The sequence below is a fragment of the Nannobrachium achirus genome, assembly GCF_963921795.1.
Source record: "Nannobrachium achirus genome assembly, chromosome: 3".
NCBI classification, from domain to species: domain Eukaryota; kingdom Metazoa; phylum Chordata; class Actinopteri; order Myctophiformes; family Myctophidae; genus Nannobrachium; species Nannobrachium achirus.
The window spans coordinates 9,129,184-9,150,773 of record NC_137812.1 but is presented as its reverse complement, the minus strand read 5'-3'; the positions used below and the strand labels follow the sequence as shown (position 1 = coordinate 9,150,773).

The 21,590-nt window shown below is 43.8% G+C and overlaps 1 protein-coding gene across 1 annotated transcript in view; it reads left to right on the top strand.

Annotated features, from left to right (window-relative positions):
• LOC308281972 (uncharacterized protein) overlaps window positions 1–21,590 on the top strand; it is a gene marked incomplete at its 3' end in the record, with an annotated part of 40,595 nt that overhangs the window by 15,963 nt on the left and 3,042 nt on the right. Inside the window, exons 2-8 of the mRNA XM_080722321.1 lie at window positions 7,004–7,054; window positions 8,006–8,131; window positions 9,256–9,490; window positions 12,864–13,138; window positions 14,643–14,872; window positions 15,938–16,118; window positions 18,788–18,932. Of these exons, the coding sequence (XP_080578447.1) occupies window positions 7,004–7,054; window positions 8,006–8,131; window positions 9,256–9,490; window positions 12,864–13,138; window positions 14,643–14,872; window positions 15,938–16,118; window positions 18,788–18,932 (1,243 nt within the window). The remainder of the gene's footprint in view (window positions 1–7,003; window positions 7,055–8,005; window positions 8,132–9,255; window positions 9,491–12,863; window positions 13,139–14,642; window positions 14,873–15,937; window positions 16,119–18,787; window positions 18,933–21,590) is intronic.

The following is a 21,590-nucleotide window of genomic DNA, read 5'->3' as shown; positions in this document are numbered from 1 at the left end:
CATTCAATTAAGTATATATATATACTGTAGGGCGTGAGTGATTATGGCATTTTGTCATTAAGGACGCTTTAATATTGAACTTTTACACAATGTTAATACGCTAGAACACTATATTGTCTCAGCTGGGTGGAAACCCACCTCATTATGTCTAAGACTGTTAGCTTTACTTTGGCTAGCTTGTTCATTTATCTATTTTGTCCGGGTTGAAAAGCTCTGTAGCAGTCTACCACCGGTGGCCATGTGGTCGTCATAAGGGGGGGGGGAGTGGGATTGAGTTACTAGGGCCCCAAGGTGGAGGGGCCTTCATTATTTAATGCTTTAACTATTGAAAAATACCCGATATACAAGCTCACAGCGCGGCACCGAGTACCGCTCTGTGAGCTTGTAGATCTGCTATTTTTGAAAAGTTGTGAAAATCTGTGTGAATCTTTGAATATAATTATGTATTTTATAAGCGAACATTTGTAACTCAAATTTTGCTTCTGGGTGGTCCCTGGAAGTAAATATTTTGAGATGGGGGTCCGTGGCCAAATACATATCATCATATCATCACATATCATGAAAAGGTTTGAGCACTGACATAGAAACATTTTTTTAAAGACTAAAAGATCTTCACGATTAAAAAAAAAAAGATCTACAAGCTTGTATATCTACTATTTTTCAATAGTTAAAGCACAAAATAATGCATAACAATGTGTTCCCAGTCTAAATGGGTTAAACCCCCTCCTCCCCCTATGAAGAACATTCATGGGGTGCCCGCAGTGAATCCTTGTACCCAGGGCCCAGAATTTGGTGCAACACCCCTGGCTGTGGAGCCCGGGGTTTAGGTGGTTCAACCCATTTAGAACGGGTACACATTTTGTGTATCATTATTTTATGCTTTAACTATTGAAAAATAGCAGATATACAAGCTCGCAGCGCGGCACCGAGTGCCGCGCTGCGAGCTTGTAGATCTGCTATTTTTGAAAAGTCGTGAACATTAGAATTTTGACCCGATTCTATAAGTGTCTTTTGAATCCTTCTAATTCAAGGCCTAAGTGGGTCAAAGATATTTTCGACCTGTCCTAAAATGGAAACAGATATTCTCTCAAGTTTTCCTCGTGACATACTGTATCTTAGGGGGAAAGATTTACATAATATTTGACATAAATGTAAGCTACTGTGAAGTTGGTTCAGGGGTGGATGAGGGGTGTCCTGAGCCAAAAATGCTTGAGAACCACTGGAGTAGACTCTTGACAAAGCAACAATTTATTAAAACAACGGTACTTGATACTTATGAGGAATTGAAAAAACAACACACACACACGCACGCACGCACGCACGCACGCGCGCACACACACACACACACACACACACACACACACACACACACACACACACACACACACATATAATTAAAACACAGTGGCAGTTGAGGTGAATAATTTCCCCTTTTTTTATTTCACTTGTTGGACATTTTTACAAGGAATTGAAAAAAGAATAAGGAAATGGAAAAGCAACAGTCAGTTTGTGGGTGTGTGTGTGTGTGTGTGTGTGTGTGTGCGCGCGCGCGCGTGCGTGCGTGCGTGTGTGTGTGTGTGTGCGCTTGTGCGTGTGAGAGAGAGACACCATCCTACCATCTATTTGTACTGGACAGGGAGAGTTGTGTGAACTTATGTGGAGGATAAAGCTGTCACAGTGCCACAGAGCTTGTAGACTGGCTATTTCTGATGAAGATATTTAGCCGTTTAACTCAATAGCATTTAAGTTGTTAAGGCTTTGAAGTAGATATCTATTGGCAAGGACTTCCACTGGTAGAATGATATGAAACCCATCGGTAGTGGATCTTCATTTTTATGTTTTTTTTCCCCCCCCGGTTTTTTAGCCTATAAACAGTGTGTACAGTATTAGGCTTCTTTTGTTCTTTTCTGTTCTCCATACGTACAGACGAACACACAAAGGGGTACAGGACTTAACACCCAACATAACAAGAATACGAGACAAATGAGAACATAACAAATACAATAAGACATTCCCCTACCGTTCTCCCTCCCTGGAACTTTGGCTCCCTCTCACTTCACCGTACACAGGCATATTGAAAACATCATGAAAAGGGCTAGCGTGGATCTTCAATATAGCTTTTATTCCGTACAAGTGAAGTTACAGGTAGCAGAGCATATAGCAAGCGATGGTCATATTCTGACTGTTCACACGAACACACATCGTATTTATACCGTCCTTCTCTCATTCTAGACCTCACCTCCACGCCCTCTTCTCAGAACTGTTAGGATATTTTGTCATGTTCTTAACTTTTACTCAACCTGGTGATTGTGGCTTTCTATTCTTAACACATCGACCTTCAGTAATAGCTGACTCAACTCCATTCCCTCCTCACAGAATGTGTGCGGAATAACAGACACACAATCATATTCTTTGAGCATTTACCACGAACATATCGTCGTTGTCGGTTGGAAACCTTGTATCTCCAAGTTTCAGATTTGTATGTTTTTTCGCAAAGTAAAGCCCTGCTTGATCATACAAGGTCGTCGCACAGAATTAGTGAAAACAGCTGATCTACAAGCACACAACGCCTCGCACCGCGAGTTTTCACTAGTTTAAATCATTTAAAAAATGATAAATACAAAACTAACGGTTTTGGACATACAAGGTTTCCACCCGACAACGGCGATATACTCTACCCAGGGCGGCTGTGGATCAGCGGTGGGTCGGCGGTTTGAATCCCGGCTCCTCCTGTCCACAAAGTGTCCTTGGGCAAGACACTGAACCTCACATTGCCTCCAATGAGTCGGTCGGTGTTAGCTTGCCACCATTGGCTGGTGTTGACTGTTTGCCCCAATGTATGAATGAATGAAGCATTGTAAAGCGCTTTGAGTACTTAGAAAAGCGCTATAAAAATACAATTCATTCATTATTACTCCATTGGTTCCCAAACTGGGGCTCGGTTCACCCAGGAACATTAGCGAAAAGGGCAACATTGTTTTTACCTGTAAACAAACCTACATATTGTATAAGTACATAATGCTATCTGTACATTTCTACAGTTACAATTGAATGACTTTTAAGACCTTTTTTAATATCAAATTGGCCATTATTATCAAAAATTACATACAAGAAAGAGGCAAATGTTGTGGAAAATAGCAGACCTACAAGCTCACAACTCCTCGCACTGCAAGGCAATGGTAGATCGGGTATTTCCAAAATATTTATCAAACTAAATGTAATGTGATGCCTTGTGAGCTTGTAGATTGGCTATTTTCGAACAGCCTACAGTATGTATAAAATAGGTCTAAAGTGGTTTATGTACAGTATATCATCGTTGTCGGGTGGAAACCTTGCATGTCTAAAACCGTTTGTTTTGCATTTATCGTTTTCTTTCTTTCTTTCACCATTTAGTCAGGGGAGCCCACTGAGAGCAAGCTCTCTTTTTCAAGGACACCCTGATTCCAGCATACAAAACAATACAAGCAATGACAAATAACACAACAAAATAATACAACAAGCAATTGAATCATGGAACAACGTTACAGCACACAACGCCTCGCGGTGCGAGGCACTGTGTGCTTGTAGATCAGCTGTTTTCACAACTTTTGTGCGACGGCCTTGTATGATGAAACAGTGCTTTACTTTGCAAAAAGAAATTTTACAAATTTTGAAACTTGGAGATACGAGGTTCCTGTCCGACAGTGACGATATGCTCTATAATATTATAATTTACATCTGGAAAGTAACTACAGTAGCTTTCAGAGTTTCCAGAAGTTCTTTACTACAGTAGTAACTAAAGTTTTTAATTAATGTACCGGTATGTTGGATTTGTGTTAATGTGTGTTAACAAATATCTGTTAACACACATTAACACAAATACAAGTACATTCTCTCTCAACTAAGGGGTCCTTGGCCTGAAAACGTTGAAGACCCCTAGTCTAAACGATAAAGAACCAGTGCGGAATCACCCAAATTCGTTTTCGTATGGACGCCACCTTAGAGCCTTTGTCCTACTCCTCCCGCCCAACGCTCCCTGCTGCAGGTGCCGTGCTCTCTGTGTTCTGTGTCTTGCTTGCACTGGCTTTGTTGCGAAGCATCAAAGCCAAATATGATGCAATTTCATTGCAATAATGTCTTTCTTGCTACACGTTGGTATGAATAATAAGCATGTTAGATTAGATCGTAGTATAAGCACAGAGGTTGGCGTTCACACTCTCGGGAGTGTGAACTTTTTTATATATCTACTTATATCAACAACTATTACAGTAGTCTTACTCTTAGGCCTCATTCAGACGTCTCTAGAGAAAACAGCAACATGTCATTGCGTTCTCACATCTTATTGTGCGTCTATGGAAACGCACCAGCATTAAAAATGATGTAATGTGCATGCATGTCGCTAGGTGGCGTTGACGCACAGATAGACGATTGACACCGCTTCCGTTTCCTTGTTTACATTCACCATGGTAACGTGGCTGTGCGTAGTCTGCTCGTGAGCCATGACATCACATGCATGTTTTGTAGTTTCGTCCGTTTCTGCTGTTCAGAGACCGTTGTCAACTTTCCCAGTCTAAAACCTGGTCTTACTTTGTTGCGTTTTCAACCCTGAGCGGAAGGCATAGCTGACATTTTGTTTCGCGGTTTTCTCGTGGAAACGGCGCTGTCAACAAAATGAACACTGCATAACATCTGGCATAGCGGTGTGTACATACATGAACATGACCTCCTTTTCTCCGTCACTGGACTCATGAGTGAACCCTCAGTAAACCCTTAACCCTGGTAACTGCAACTGTATGAGAGTTCAAAGTTACTTGTGACAAAGCTCTTCAACCACTTAAACCCAGGCATCCTTATTGTGGGGAAGACCTTCGCAGGAAAACAACAGATCGACAAGCGTACAGCACGTCACATTGGGACGCGTTGTACGCTTGTTGATCGGCTATTGTCCCGGAATTGAACTGGAAACCCTCCATGTTCTAATGACGGTTTCTCTACCACTGAGCCACTGCTGCCCCAGACAAGACGCTAGCATAGAGCCGCCACGAGGAACTCCAGTCAACCATATACTGTATATAGGGTTTAAGTGGTTATACAGCAATGCTGTAAATAGAGGCACATTGCAGGGCTGTGTGTGTCTCTGGCCACTGCAGCGGTAAGAGGATTGGCTGGCTTTGCCTGAGGTCAGGGTGAGGTAACAACACACACAGAGGTCAAACACAGGGACGTGCTGGGCCCCTGATTCAGCCCGGGAAAAAAAGTTGGAGAGGCCCTCATTTATTTTTATTATATATATATATTTCGTTGTTGTCGGGTGGAAACCTTTTATGTCCAAAACCGTTTGTTTTGTATTTATCATTTTAAAAATGATTTAAACTAGTGAAAACAGACGATCTACAACGATCTGCTGTTTTCACTACTTTTGTGCAACGGCCTTGTATGATGAAGCAGGGCTTTGCTTTGCGTAAAAATGTATACATTTGAAACTTGGAGATACAAGGTTTCTGCCCGACAGTGACGATTTACTTTGTTGGCCGCACAGCCCCCAAAATGGAACGAAGGCAGACAATTATTTTTATTTTTTTTCCTAATAATGGCCGGCCTGGACCGGCCGGGAATGAACCGGCCGTTCGGGAGTTGTCCCGCTTTTCCCAATGGCCAGCACGTCCCTGGTCAAACAGGACTCTTGGCTATCATGTTCTGGATGTCAGCCAATAAATGTTTTGCTAAACTGTCAACTGGAACTCAACTTGAAATACGTGGGCAAAAATCCTTGATTATGTGGATTAAAATCCGTTATTATGCAGACTAAAATCATTCATTAAAAACCTTGATTTTGCAATGAAATATACTGTTTTTTATGTGATTTGATCTGGTGAAATTGTTGCGGAAGTTGCGGAATATGTGACATGTGAGATATGCAGAAAGCTGTGAAATGTGCGAGAAGTTGTGAATAACGCAAAATATGCGAAATATGCAGGGATTTATGTGATTTTATGCGATGAAATATGCGGGTAGTTCTGAAATATGCAGGCGGAAATATGCGATTATGTGGCCTTTTTGAAAACACGTGACCCTCGCATAATCTGCGCCATTTGGCTGATTATGTGGGAAATTCTGCGATCGCATAATCACATTTTCCTGGAGGGTCTATCTATATAAATACTGCAGATACAGAAAATGGCCAGGTTTCCCAAAGAGATTTTGGCCGTTCTTAGCTCACACATGGTCGTAGCGACCAAGCCCTGACCGTCATGTTCCCGGGTTTGCCTGGGTTTGTGCAGTTATTTAGCCCCCTACAACTACACCAACATTCAGATTTCACAAAAAAGTGCTTAATCAAGTCTCACACCTGTCTAAATACGGTACGGTATTCTATAATTACCCGTATCCTCCGTGTTCTTTAATAAGAAGCCTTATTATCCGATCACTGTCTGTTTATCTCAATAGTGTTGGTGCGCATGGGGAACGCCAGGAAATGCATGGGAAAACAGAAAGTGATCAGATAAAAAGGCTTCTTATAGAAGAACACGGAGGATACAGGCAATTATAGAATACCGTATTTAGACAGGTGTGAGACTTTAAACCACTTTTGATGTAGTTGTAGGGGTCTGGGTTAGGTCGCTCTGCCCGAACCCATGTAAACCTGGGAACATGGCGGTCGGGGTTTGGTCTCTACGACCATGCGTGAGCTACGAACGGCTAAAATCGCCTTGGGAAACACACCCGGCCTGTGTGTGTGTGTGTGTGTGTGTGTGTGTGTGTGTGTGTGTGTGTGTGTGTGTGTGTGTGTGTGTGTGTGTGTGCGTGCGTGCGTGCGTGCGTGCGTGCGTGCGTGCGTGCGTGCGTGCGTGCGTGCGTGCGTGCGTGCGTGCGTGCGTGCGTGCGTGCGTGCGTGCGTGCGTGCGTGCGTGCGTGCGTGCGTGCGTGCGTCAACCCATGACTTTTTCTTATCACCTCTCTCTCTCTCTCTCTCTCTCTCTCTCTCTCTCTCTCTCTCTCTCTCTCTCTCTCTCTCTCTCTGCAGGGGGGGAAGGCCCCTGGGAAGTCAGGGAGTCGATCCGGCAACGTCTCCAAGGTAACAGCAGAAGGCCAGAGAGTCTTACTGAGCATATATCGGAGGAGGAGAGACCAAACCACAGACAGACAGACAGACAGACAGGGATGGTAGTGAGATGGAGTGGTCTGTTAGATAGGCCTGTCACAACTGTCGTCTAATCGCAATTATTTTGTCATAATAGTCATAATTGTTTACATCAGGGGTCTTCAACATTTTCAGGCCAAGGACCCCTTAGTTGAGAGAGAGATGAAGCAGGGACCCCCACAACCTTTTCAGAGATTCCATAGTTTCCTCGTTTGACTGCACGATCAGTGTATTTTGGATTCATGTCAATTTGTGTTTTCAGATATTTAACCACTTGAGCCGTCAATACCTAATAAACTTGACCTTTCACTCTGTCTGCTCTTTTTCCCCCTCTACACCAAGGCTCTTTGCCGGAAATAGCCGAACTACAAGCTCACAACGCCTCACAGCGTTGACACGAGGGTTCAAGTGGTTAATATAAAAAAAAGTAGAAAAAATAAACTTTCTATCACTCAAAGATTTAGAGGACCCCCTGTTGAAGAGCCCTGGTTTACGTTGAAAAATTATAATATATTTTCAAGCATTTTAAAAGAAATCACACCCAATGTGAAGTGAGCGGTGGTCGTGCTTGCATAACGTCTTCAGTCTAGGATTTGAGTCTAGGATGTACAGGCTATGCTACACACACACGTTTTACTATGGCAAAACGATGAGGAAAAAGGCTACAGACATACGACATATGACATCACTAGTCAAACATGATGCTACGTACACACATTTTGCTATGGCAAAACGCTGAGGAAAAAGGCTACAGACACACGCACAGCCACTCTATGGAGCGGTTTACCACCGCTCAAAAATAGTGGGAATAGCAGATCGTCAAGCTCACGACGCGTCGTGTTGAGTTATTTTTCCAGGTCTTAATGGGTATTAATCATTGTGCAGCCCGTGGAGGAGGACCCCTCGGCCCAGAAGAAACAGGTGAAGCGCCGTCACCGCCGCAAGACCAGCGCCTCGGCCGAGCCCGTTGCCAGCGTGGAGTCCACCACCAGCACCGCCGCCAAACAGCAGGCACGTCCACACATGGGGGGCTTGAGCCTCTGCCCTTTTATCTGTCTGTAAAAAAGTACACTCTCCAGACCATAGTTTTCACTATGGTGAACCCAGCAAGCACGGTCTGGACCTGGACCAATCAGTGACGTGTGATTATGGATCCCACTGGGAAAGATGGATGGAAACGGCATAGAGCGCTCGTTTTCAGTTATTGTCCACGACATTGCAAGCGGCGCGAAGGCCAGCGGACCTTGGTCCTGCTCTTCGCGCCCGAGCGCCGCAGGCGTGAGTGCCCGCGAAGAGCGGGCCAGTTACGAAGCCGTGGTGAATGCAATCGTTCTATTTATGCAAGCTCACGATAAACGCAATGATAATTGGGTTTTGGTGCACCTCGCGCGGTCCAAGTGACTACAACGGAGCGCTCCCTACGTCCAGTTCAGCCAATCACAAGCTTCAAAAATGAGTCCGGGGCGTGGTTATCCATCTTTCCCAGTGGGATCCATAATCACGCATCAGTGACGTCTCGATTGGGGCCAGATAACAGCCCATATGGGGATGATCTTGGCGGACTTTTTTGTTTGACCGGATTTATGTTGAAATCAGGTGATATTCTAGGCCAGAATATAACCTTATATGCTCATATTTCAACTAACATTACAAACAATAATCCTGTCAAACAAAAACAATCCATATGATGTCCTGGTAATGACGTCAAGATCATCCCCATATGGGCTGTGATCTGGTCCCAATCGAGACGTCACTGATTGGTCCAGGTCCTGACCGTGCTTGCTGAGAAAGAAATGCAAATGCCCTCTTTCCATACCATACCCGAAGGCAGGATTGAAGAGAATTGCCTTGTCCAAACTCTCCTGAACCTTGAATGCAGCATCTTATGTTGAAAGAATTGCCCTCTCTGTGTAGAAAACCATGCTGTACACCACATCTCCAGATTTGACTTGATTATGCTTAGTTCAGTGTGGTATCAAGCACCGAAAATAGCAGACCTCCAAGCTCACAACGTGTCGCCGCGTGACGCGTTGTGAGCTTGGAGGTCTGCTATTTTCGATATTTCCACCAAAAGGCCCTTTTAGAAATGTCAGCCCCTGCCTCTCTAACATTCTCTGCATGTCCCTGCCAAACAGGACCGGACGGACCAGCAGCAGCGCAGCAGCCCTCCCGGAGGCTCCGACCGCAGCCTCCCCGGCTCCTCCGAGAAGAAGCCGGAGAAGAAGAGGCTGCGGACCCCCGGGCCGCGGCGGGAGCGGGTCGCCCGCGACGTGGAGTCGTCGTCCGAGGACGGCGACGGGGAGGCGTGGCGTGAGGCGCGCAGCTGGACCAAGGAGAAGAAGGCCCGGAGGCGGCACCGCAGCCAAGAGGGTACGTCTGGTAACGTCCATATTCTGAGAACTTTAGCCAAAAATAGCAGATCTACAAGCTCACAACGCCTCGCGCTGCGAGGCGTTGTGAGCTTGTAGATCGGCTATTTTCGGCAAAGAGCTTTGGTGTACAGAGGAAAAAGAGCAGACTAAGTACAGAGTGAAAGGTCAAGTTTTTTAAGTATTGACGGTTCAAGTGGTTAAATATCTGAAAACACAAATTTACGTGAATTCAAAATACACTGACGATTGTGCTGTCAAACGATGAGACAATATGGAATCTATGAAAAAAGGTTGTGGGGGTCCCTGCTTCATCTCTTTCTCGTCTAATAAGGGGTCCTTGGCCTGAAAACGTTGAAGACTCCTGATTTACAGCCAAGAGGGTACGGGCTAGCTCCATTACTATTTACTGTTTAGGCATTTATTAGAGCAGGGTTCTTCAACGTTTTCAGGCCAAGGACCCCTTAGCTGAGAGAGAGATAAAGCAAGGACTCCACTACGTATTGTATAAAATTGTGTTGCAGATTATACATTTTCATAGATTTCTGAGACAGCTTAGACTTGTTTGACAGCAATATCATCAGTGTAGGTTGTTGGTTTAATGTGTATTTTTAGACATTGAACAACATGAACCGTCAATACTTAAAGGTGATACACCATGCATTTAAAAAGTATTTATGTCATATTGTTTATGTTTATGTTGCTTTTCTATTTTATTTTTATTTTTATGATGACGTCACAATCGGCAGATGACGTCACAATCGGCAGCAAATCTGGATAGCTTGTTTTGAGAACCCGTGGGATACTTTTAACCTTCGCCTTCTCAAAACCAGAGAAAGACACAACGGTCAGAAATGGGACTTTGTGAGGATAGAAGGTGCTAGTGGGACCCCAAAAAAAGGTTTTAAAATAGGAAAAGTGAAATGTCATGGTGTATCACCTTTAAGTCTGCTTTTCTTTTCACTCTAGTCTACACCAAACCTCTTTGCCAAGAATAGCAGATCTACAAGCTCACGATCTACGAGCTTGTAGTACGGGCTGGCACCATTACTATTTACTGTTTAGGGATTTATTAGCAGACACTCTTTTTTTTTTTTTTTTTTTTTTATATATCTGTTTATTTCAAATTTTCAGTTTTTTTCTTAATTACAGGCATATCCATTATAGAAAAATGTTTACAATATGTACAGATACAGATACAATCATCTACTTCAAAAAGAACAGACAAAGCAGACAAACTACAGAAGAAATGTTTAAAAAAAAAAGACAAAAATAAAATAAATAAACAAAAATAAACATTGATGGCAGTACACTAGAGGGGCCGTAGAGCAGCATCACAAGCCAACACTGAAAGATAGATAGTAGTTCTAGCAAGCATAAGCTACCAAGGTAGCCTAGTTCCAGACCCTGAATCGCTAGCCACACCCCTTTTTTTTGTTTTGGCGATTCAGGGGTCTAGAAGTGCTCTCATTGAAGAGTCCTGCCTCGGTTGAAAATCCGTACGGCGAATCAGCGTCGTGAATCAGCGTCTTGTGATCAGCGTGGGTGGGGGTTTCCCAGAACTCATGAGTGTTTCCAAGTACACCAGCGCCGCCGCCGTACCGTACCGCGCATCGCGTCGCGCTAAAATGCGGTAAATTGCGGTAAAATGCGATCGTATCGATCTCGCTATGAAACACCAGTAGCAGGCATGTTATGTTGTGTTTGATTACTAGTTCGTAGTGCTCCTATTCTGACTGTTTCTTTGGTTAGCAAGTAGCACTAGCAAGCAACAGGCTAGCCACTAGCCAGTCACACATAACAACCATGATAACAACACTATGTCATGTGTTGGTCGGTGAACCAATCGCTGAAGACTGCCTCTTTTTGGCAACGCCCATCCCTGCAATCGCCCTCGGGGGAAGAACTTTCAGACTGAATAATGAAGTGAAACGAAATGTCAATTCAGGCTGAGTGTCAGGCTACTACCAAGGGGCTGCACAACATTAATTAGCAGACACTCTTAATCCAGAGGGACCTACATTGAGCATGGACAGCACACAGGAATACATCGATCGTATGCGTAGAAATAGTCATCTAGGATCATAAGTAAACCAAGGAACCTATATCATCAGTCAAACAGTAGATTATCCAGAAATAAAATCAATAGTCTACACAGATTCATTGTAAAATGAATACAAATTAAATAATTGCGATGAAATATTTAACTTTTTTTTTCTTTTTTTTTTCCCACATTGAACATTTATTTGCTTCATAATCAAAGACTGTACAGGGCAAATATGACAAATAAGTTAAACGCCCAAAGACATTACTGACACATTTAATAATAAGTGACGTGTTGTAAGCTTGTAGATCAGCTATTTCTGCAATTTTTCCAATTTTTATCTCAAATAATTGCGATTATAATTCCGATTAACACTTGGGATGCCATTATTTTTGTAATTATTTGGCTACAAAGTGCCGCCATTCACTGCGTTTTATTTTGAAGAGCCCTGGAAGCCACGATTGTGTCCATGTTGTGGAGATTCACGATGTTGTAATGGCGATCAGTTTACTTTCACACAGACTCAACCAGTGGCCGCTGCAGCGCCTGTTTACCTGATTTACCCTGGACGTGATAACGCGGCATTGGCGCCGCACCGCCATAATTCCTATCACGTTCCTGGACGTAATTCACCCTTTGTCAAATCCCGCTCATTGTCCCGCCCCTCTTTGCACCCATTGGTTGCTGTGTCTTGGTGGGACAAATGTCCTTTCTCTCCATCCACTACCATTAAAATTCAGTTGCTTCTTATTGTTATTCTGTGTAATCAATTCTCATTTTAAACTTAGTTTCAGTAAAAAAGGAGCCTCTCCAATCTAATTAATTACAGGCTCTGTGATTAATTAATCGCAATTAATCGCATTTTAATCGCACATCGATATTTGACCTGAGAAGCATTTTTTTTCAAGTAAAACACATTTTGTTGTACGAGTGAATCAACAAGTGAGTTTTTTAAATCTAAATTTCGCATCCACTGGGCCAAGCGAAGCGCTCTGATCGGCTACTTCTCTCTTTGCATTTGTTGTCTCTTCTTGGTTGGTGCATCGCTATGATCGATATGCCCGAAACTGAAGGTTCTGTGGTGCAAAAACTAAGTGCGATTAAAATGCGTTAATTTTTTTAATCGCGTTAATTTTCTGTAATTAATTAATCGCAATTAATCAGTTAAAGTCCCAGCCTTAAAAATTACGTTTTAGCAAATTCAACATAAAAAAGGCGGAACCAGGCAGATAGAGCCTGCTGGTTGGTCAGTCAGGGACCAACCAGAAGGCTGACAAAGGGTGAATTGGCACCGGAAGTGTTAATTGCAATTATGTATTAATGATGACAGGCAGCGAGAGGGACGGCGCCGCCGAGAAGGCCAAGGATCAGGAGGTGATGATGGACGAGGTGATGGAGCTGCGCTCCGTCTGCTCCCAGGAAGGGAAAGGAGAGGAGGAGGAGGAGGAGGAGAACCAGGCCCAGCCGGAGAACCGGGAGGAGGAGGAGGAGGAGGAGGAGGAGGAAGGAGGGCTGAAGAAGCGATGCAGTGCCGGCAGCAGTGGAGGGTCTTCTTCTAAGAAGGGAAGCAAGGGGAGTGGCTCGCAGAGGGCCGCGGCGGAGGAAGTAATACATTTTTTTGCTTAAATTAAAACTCATAGCAATAGCACAATATAGAAAAATGTGTATGTTTTCAATTCATTTAGTAAAATGCAAAGTGACTTATGACTAGAAGAGGGCCATGTCAGAAATGAGGGGTGGATGTTGTGGTTTGGCAGCCAAGGAGTGTGTGTGTGCAAAGTTTGGCATGGTTAGGGGCAACGGTGGCGGAGATATGAGTAGGGTAAAAGTGTGACGTGACGTGTGGCGGAACAGACTGACAGCTGGTTTTGATAGTAACTACGACCTGACGATCGCAACTAAAGCTGTCAAATAAGTGTAAAAGCACGATTGACTGAAACCGTGATTATAATTATACTTCACCAATGCTCTGACATCACTGTGATATCAGGGGAACCACACTAACAGAATCCCTTTTATGCCCATATATGGAGTTCCCTGATGTCATCAATATTAAGCCCATGTCTAACAGGACTTCATATGGGAATGCCCATATATGGAGGCCACATCGGCCACATACCACACTAACAGAATCCATATATGGCCAAGACAGATGGCCAAGACAGCGCATACTGTATGTGTGGCTGGTTCTACAGACAGGGACCTCCATATATGGGCATAAAAGGGATTGTATGTATGATGTCAGATGTCATGGACGTCATAGAACTGTCACATAAAAAATAACTGTGTAAGCATGTTTGGGGTCTCACAGCATATACAGTATCCATATGCAGTACGTGGATCTCCATATATGGGTACCAGGGGTCTCCATATATGGGTAACTGGTCCGACATACATCACTAGGTGTAAGACATGGTGCGACCTCACCCTTAGGCATCTTACTGGTTATGCTTACAGTAGTTCAGTGTGGTATCACGCACCGACAATAGCAGATCTCCAAGCTCACAACGCGTTCGGAGGTCTGCTATTTTTGATATTTCCACCAAAAGGCCCTTTTAGAACAGTGTTGTTTTTGACAGCAAATTTTGATTTAGTTTTAGTCATAGTCTTTTGAATAAAATGTCATTTAGTTTTAGTCATAATTTAGTCACCTGAAAAGTATTAGTTTTAGTCAAATTTTAGGCGACTAAATATCATAAGATTTTAGGCGACTAAATCTACAAATCTATTTTGGCAGGCCTTGATGGCATCGTAATGATTCATTTTACACTTGGTTGTGTGCTGAAAATAGCAGATCCACTGTGAGCTTGTAGATCGGCCATTTTCAGAACGCAACACCTGAGAGCAACCAAACATAAAATGACTCTCTTCTCCACTAGTCCCTCCCTAACGTTTTAGTCTAGTTTTGATTATGTTGACGAAATTGTCAATATATTTAGTCTTAGTCTTAGTCACGACAGCTTAGTTTTTATTTTGTTTTTATTTAGTTTTCGTCAGTGAAAAAAACGGTCGACACACATTTTTCGTCATAGTTTTAGTCGACGAAATCAACACTGTTTTAGAAGTTTCAGCCCCTGCCTCTCCAACATTCTCTGCACGTCCCTGGCAGAGGGAGACGTCGCACGGCGGCGGTGACGGAGAGAGAGAGCAGCGGTCCGACGGAAGCGGCTCGTCGTCGCCGGCGGAGGAAGGGGAGGAGCTTATCACCAAGCGCTACCAGGAGACGGGGGCAGGGTGCGGAGACATGTCCGCGCCCACGCCACACGACGACGGGCACCACGGGGAGAACTGCGGCACCGCGTTCCCCTGCTCCGACGACTCCGAGGTGGAGGTCTGCAAGTACGTGTGTTCTGAGCCGAGTACTGTCGTATGCTCGCTTGCACGCACTCGTATCGTCTCTCGCAGGCAACTTGTGGACTGAACCTACTGCCCATGGGAAGGGATTGGTGTAGGGGGCGGAGACTGTGTCTTAGCAACACTGTGTTAATAAGCCAATGAGCTGCCTACAAACAGCGCAGCGCCTCACAGCAATGGGATGCAGCACTTGTTGTCTCGGAGGAGAGCAGAGTGGAAGTGGAAGCTCACTGACAGGCAGAATCACAGTCATTTCTCAATTAAATCATTCCGTCATTCATTTTTATCCCCCAACCTTAAAATACGGGACAAAGAGCGTCCTGTGTCAGTTCAATACGGGACCCTTCTTTTAGTTTCCAAAAAAGGGACAATCCCGTATTTTACGGGACGGTTGGTAACCCTACGCCCAACTTAATGATGAATCGATGTATACAAATAATGAGCAGTACTGAATTATTCCATTCCTTTCCCCTTGAAATCGTTCAACATGTCAAAGGAGCTATAGTCAACTTTATCTTGAAAAACGGATGCTAAAATAAAAATAATGTTTCGAAAATATTTTATAAAAGAAATTTTAAGCTGCCTTCATATGTGTTTCTTTTCAAAAATGATGCTGCTCCTACACTTGGAAAGGAGTAGCATGCACGTGCAAGCAGCATGCACGACACGTGCACACATAGACATCAAAGGGGGCTTGATCCCCTGCCCTTTTATCTGTCTCTAAAGAGTGCCCTCTCCAGACCATGAATGCAGTTTTTACTATGGTGAGATTCTCCTGAACTTGAATGCATCATCTTATGTTGAAAGAATTGCCCTCTCTTTGCAGAAACCCATGCCGTTACGCCACATCTCCAGTATTGACTTGATTATGCTTAGTCCAGTGTGGTATCACGCAACGAAAATTGCCGACCTCCCAAGCTCACAACGCGTCGCGCTGCGACGCGTTGTGAGCTTGGGAGGTCGGCTATTTTCCATATATTTTCACCAAAAAGCCCTTTTAGGAATGTCAGCCCCTGCCTCTCTAACATTCTCTGCACGTCCCTGGTGCAGGATCTGCCACTGTGAGGGAGATGAGGAGTGTCCCCTGATCACTCCGTGCCACTGCACCGGCAGCCTGCGCTTCGTCCACCAGGACTGTCTCAACCAGTGGATCAAGTCCTCAGACACGCGCTGCTGTGAGCTCTGCAACTACGACTTCATCATGGAGACGCAGCTCAAGCCGCTACGCAAGGTATTCAGTATAGCTGCCAGGGGCGTCACACCAAATTCTGGGCCCTGGGTACAAGGATTCACTGTGGGGCCCCTGTGCTTTAACTATTGAAAAATAGCAGATATACAAGCTCACAGCGCGGCACCGAGTGCCGCGCTGCGAGCTTGTAGATCTGCTATTTTTGAAAAATCGTGAAAATGTGTGCCAAGAAACCTATGTTTCCATGTCAGTGATGCTCAAACTTTTTCATGTGAAGGACCCCCCATCTCAAAATATTTAGTTCCAGGGACCCCCCAGAAGCAAAATTTGAGTTACAAATGTTCACTTAAAAAATACATATATTCAAAGATTTGCGCACATTTTCACGACTTTTCAAAAATAGCAGATCTACAAGCTTGCGCCGAGTGCCGCGCTGTGAGCTTGTATATCTGCTATTTTTCAATAGCTAAAGTTACTAGGGCCCCTCCACCTTGGGCCCCGGTAACTCAGTCCCACTTTCCTACCCCTTGTGACGCCCCTGATAGCTGCACACGCATGCGCCACATTGCTACAAGCACACAATGCCTCGCACGACGAGGCATTGTGTGCTTGTAGATCTGCTGTTTTCACTAGTTTTGTGCGATGGCCTTGTGTGATGAAGCAGTGCTTTACTTAGCGGGGGGAAAAAAAGTACAAATTTGCAACTTGGGGATACGAGGTTTCTGCCCGACAGTGATGATATACTCGTGATGCGACACGTCATGAGGTTGTATGTTGTTTGTATGTATTCGCTGTTTTCAAGAGAGTTTCTGAAAACTGGGACATTCTTTAAATGAGTACTTTTGTAGGCTATACGGTATGTGCGTTGGCTCTCGCCAACGTGCCTGGCACTTTGGCTGACTGGTCAGCGCGCAGCCGCGCATACCTGGCAAATCGGGGTCCCGGGTTCGCCTCCCGGCCGTGACGCTACATTGGTGGCAGCGGTGGGATGAGGAAGCATTAATCCTCGTAGGCGTTGTAGACCTGTCCGGCTAGTAGTCGACAACTGTTCCCCCCTGAGTTGCGTTTGAACCCCCCGGTTTCAAAGTCGATCTTAGATCCTGGCCGGCGCGCGTGGTCGCGCTTCCAGGTAGAGGGGACGACTGTAGGCTATACGGTATGTGCGTTGGCTCTCGCCAACGTGCCTGGCACTTTGGCTGACTGGTCAGCGCGCATACCTGGCAAATCGGGGTCCCGGGTTCGCCTCCCGGCCGTGACGCTACACTTTTACTTTTGGGTGCAATATTTTGATGCTGATAGTTTGGTACTTTTAACTCAAGTACATTTTTTAACTCATCCAGTGCCCGGAATCTCCACTAGAGGGCGCCCAGTGGCCAGAGAATCCACCATAGACATACGCTGTATATGCACAAGCTGTGCGCAGCCATGACGCGCCTGAACACTTTCCTTTGTGTCATGAACAGGAACAGGATGAAGTTAGCTTGAAGTTAGCTATTGGCTACCACTCATTTTAGAAGCCCAATTTTCGGCGATTTAGCCGTGATTAAACCTTGCGCCCCTCATAGAAAGGCATAGAACAGAGAAAATGAGCTCCAAAGATCCTGGATTGCATTGGAGTGGACTGCAAATATCGGCGGCGCGACGCTCTCGCGGGCCGATGTAAACAAATCGCGGCCGGCGGCCGGCTCGAAAATTTTGCCCGGTGCTTCGGTAAGGCCTCTGGGTGTTTAAATAATTTTATATAAAAAGCCGAACTAGTCCGGGATCCGCACCCCGGACAATAAAAAGGCCGAAATAAAGGCGAACTAGTACGGGATCGGCGCAAAAAGAGTTAATACCAGACTTGTACTTACTTTTACTTTATTTCTACTTTGCGGTATCGATACTTTTACTTAACCTATTTAGAACTTAGAACGGGCACACATTATTACTTTGTTTTAGCTATAAAAAATATTTAAAAAAAATAGCAGATATACAAGCTCACAGCGCGGCACCGAGTGCCACGCTGCAAGTTTGTAGATTTGCTATTTTTTTTTAAATTTTGAACATTTGTAGTTGTACACATCTTTGAATATTTTTTACACAATTCTATAAGTGTCTTCTAAATCCTTCTAAGTTTTTTGAAAAATGCATGTTTCTGCGTCAAACTCTTTCATGTCAAGGACCCCTAGAATTATATGTAAATTGTCTGCTGACCCCCATCTCCAAATATTAGGCAATTTAAGCTGCCTGTTTCTACAACCGCAACGCGAGGCGGGACCACGGCTGCTACAGTATGACATAATCACCGTAGCGGTCAAAATCGTTAAGCAAACAGCCGTCGGCGACGGGGTCCCACCCCTTTTCCTGAACTCTTTGGTTCCCATGGCGACGCGTCTACGCAGCAGACATTGTAGATGCTATGTGGGAAAGGAGCTTCTGCCGTAGTAGACACGGCTGCGACGGCGGCAGGTTTATCTATCGTGCGCTGATCATTTCCGGTTACCGTTGTCATCTGCCGTAGCCGTCCAAAGCTTAAATAGCCTACTATGTATCAGGAATCAAATATTTATATATCCAAAAATATTCAAAAAGAAATCGAGATTTTTTTTAAATAGCAGATCTAAAAGCTTGCAGCGCGGCACTGAGCTTGTATATCTGCTATTTTTTAATAGTTAAAGTATAAAATAAGGTTTGAAGTGGTCTCTCTTCCCGTGTCTCCCCGGCTGCAGTGGGAGAAGCTGTCGATGTCAACCAGCGAGAGGAGGAAGATCTACTGCTCGGTGCTGTTCCACCTGATAGCCATCGGCTGTGTGCTGTGGTCCGTCTACGTCCTGGTGAGGAGGACCGCTGACGAGATCCGCATGGGACGGAATGGTCAGTACTCATCACCCCGACTGTGGTCGGTGCCATGGCTTTGGTCCGACATTTCAATGTTCCTACATCCCATTAGTCCGAATCTGGTGATGTTAACCTGGTGAAAATACTATGCCTAAACCTAAACCTAACCTTAACCTCAGTAAAACTATGCCTGAACCTAACCCTAAAACCCAACCCTAACCAAATTAGGACTAATGAGATGTAGGACCTATGGGCAGTCCCCCTCTGGTCGGGACCCAAGTTTGGGTCGATAGAAATGTAGACGTTTTCAAAACATCTTGTGACAATAGCACATCTACCAGCTCACAACGTGTCGTGTGGCATTGCGACACACTGTGAGCTAGTGCAGAGTGGTTCTCAACCTTTTCAGGCCGCGACCCCCAAAATAACCATATTTCAACTGGGGACCCCTCCACCCTGACGAGCACTAAGAGTTGAGGCATTACATTTGGTATAACACGGTTCTGTTGTGAAAATAGCCGATCTACATGCTCACAACGCCTCGGGTGTTGTGAGCATGTATATCGTCTATTTTCACAATTTCTGCATCTAATATTTGACAATTTGGCTGATATTTAATTTGGAATTTTAGAGGTATTAAAAAGTCCTTAAATTGTCACTTTAGAAATGTGCAGATACCCTCTATACACTTCAACTTTATGTTGGTTTGTTTACTGTTGAGTGAGAAAACAATGGTGCACATTATGTTAATCATCTGGGGACCTCCCCAAAATTATTTGGGGACCCCCCACAGGTTGAGAACCGCTAGATAAGCTATTTTCACACCTTGTCTCCCTATCAATGAAAGATCAATGAAAACTCTCTTTTCATTGATAATCAGATATGAAGTGTAACTTAACTCTCCTACCACGGATTTGAACCTGGTTTCCTTACTTTCCTGCACAGCTAAGTGCTGAAATTAATACTGAATACTCGGGGATGAATTGAATCTTTACCATCAGGTCAAAATTCGTGTCAGATTATATGTGTTGAATGTGACATGACCTTGGCTTTGACACGAAGCAGGGAGACAAAATACAAACCACCTCAATTGTATAAGTTATTGTATCAACCAGGCCTGGAATTGTGTCATTTTAGGGGCAAGGCCACTTGGCCTTTGGTGTTGTCCATTCTTGTGAGGGCACAAAGGCCAAATGCCAGGGCAGGAAGGCCATCAAATAAAACAAGATTTTAGTCCATACAAATAATTTGTTGAATTTAAGGGTTAAGGATGATATCTGCAGCGAAATAGATAAAGTATGGTATTTACAATCTGATCCATGCTCAACCATTCAAAGTCACTGGATTAGTTTAAACTTTGTTTTTTTACAACAAGGGTTCATATTTTAGTCTTTGTTACTATTTACACCAGCCCCCATAACTCACATCTGCCCATGAAAGATTGCAGTGCATCTTGGGAATGGACTTATTGTGTCTAAAAGACATATTTAGCCACTTGCATGCATGCCCCCAACCTGGGGGCATGCATGCAAATCAAAATCGTTAAAATCACTAAAACAATAGAAAGAAGTAAATGAAAACATGTTAACACTCATATTTTCTTTTCTCTAATGACTATCTAAAATATGAACCCTTGTTGTAAAAAACAAAGTTGTCCTTTAAAGATGGGGACTCGGGGGAGTTAAGACTTCAGAATCTCAACAAAAGACACTGGTGTCTAAATGACAAGAATGTCTACTGTCTACATTTACAAAAGGCCACTGTGGCCTCAGGTCATGCCTTTGGTTTGAGAGGCACAAGGCCAAACTGGCCTCCATGAAATTCCTGCACCGGTATACCGGTATACATACACTGCCATAGAGATTGGACAACATTAAATTGTATTCATAAAACATAAAGTTACCTTGTGCCTCTTTAAGGACAGTGAAAATACATATTACATACCATATGATATCATTTCAGTGTGTCAGTTCTTCACTGTTCCATGTCTGTCTTAACTTCTCTTAAGACATTTATACATTTTCCTTGTGACTTGTCATTGTGCTGTGCTGTGCCGTGGTGTGGTATGGTGTGGTGTTAGACTGTGTATTGTCCTACACAGCAAAACCATAAATACTTCACTGGTATGTTTCAAAATGAACCAAACATTTTCCAGAAAGTGTAGTCATATGCAACTGAATTTATGAAAATACATATACACGTACTACATACATCTATACTGGAAATCCATTATCTCAAAATATATTGTGTAAAAAAAAACATATTTTCTCCCATACATGGGTGTGCACAATATATTTTTGTAATTTTTATATTTTGAAACATACAAATATTTGTACTAAATAGTCATTTGACGTGGCGTGCTGTGCTGTGAATAGAGACTAAACAATAGACTATGAATATTATAGTTGGTTTTAGGAACATAAATAATAAATAGTTGTTGTTGTACGTCATAGCGTAGAATGGGTTTCTCCAGAGACCGTAAAGGAATAAAGAGATATTACACTTATGTTGATTTCAGAGGAGTTGATGAGAATTTCTCTGGCCAACTACAAGTATGCATCGAACGGTAAGCACAGCACAGCTACTGCTATTGGTCACATCTCTTTATCGTTGCTGTCTTATCTCCTTATTTTAACTTTTTGCCTTTTTTTTTCAGTTAATTAAAGGACAACTTTGTTTTTTTACAACAAGGGT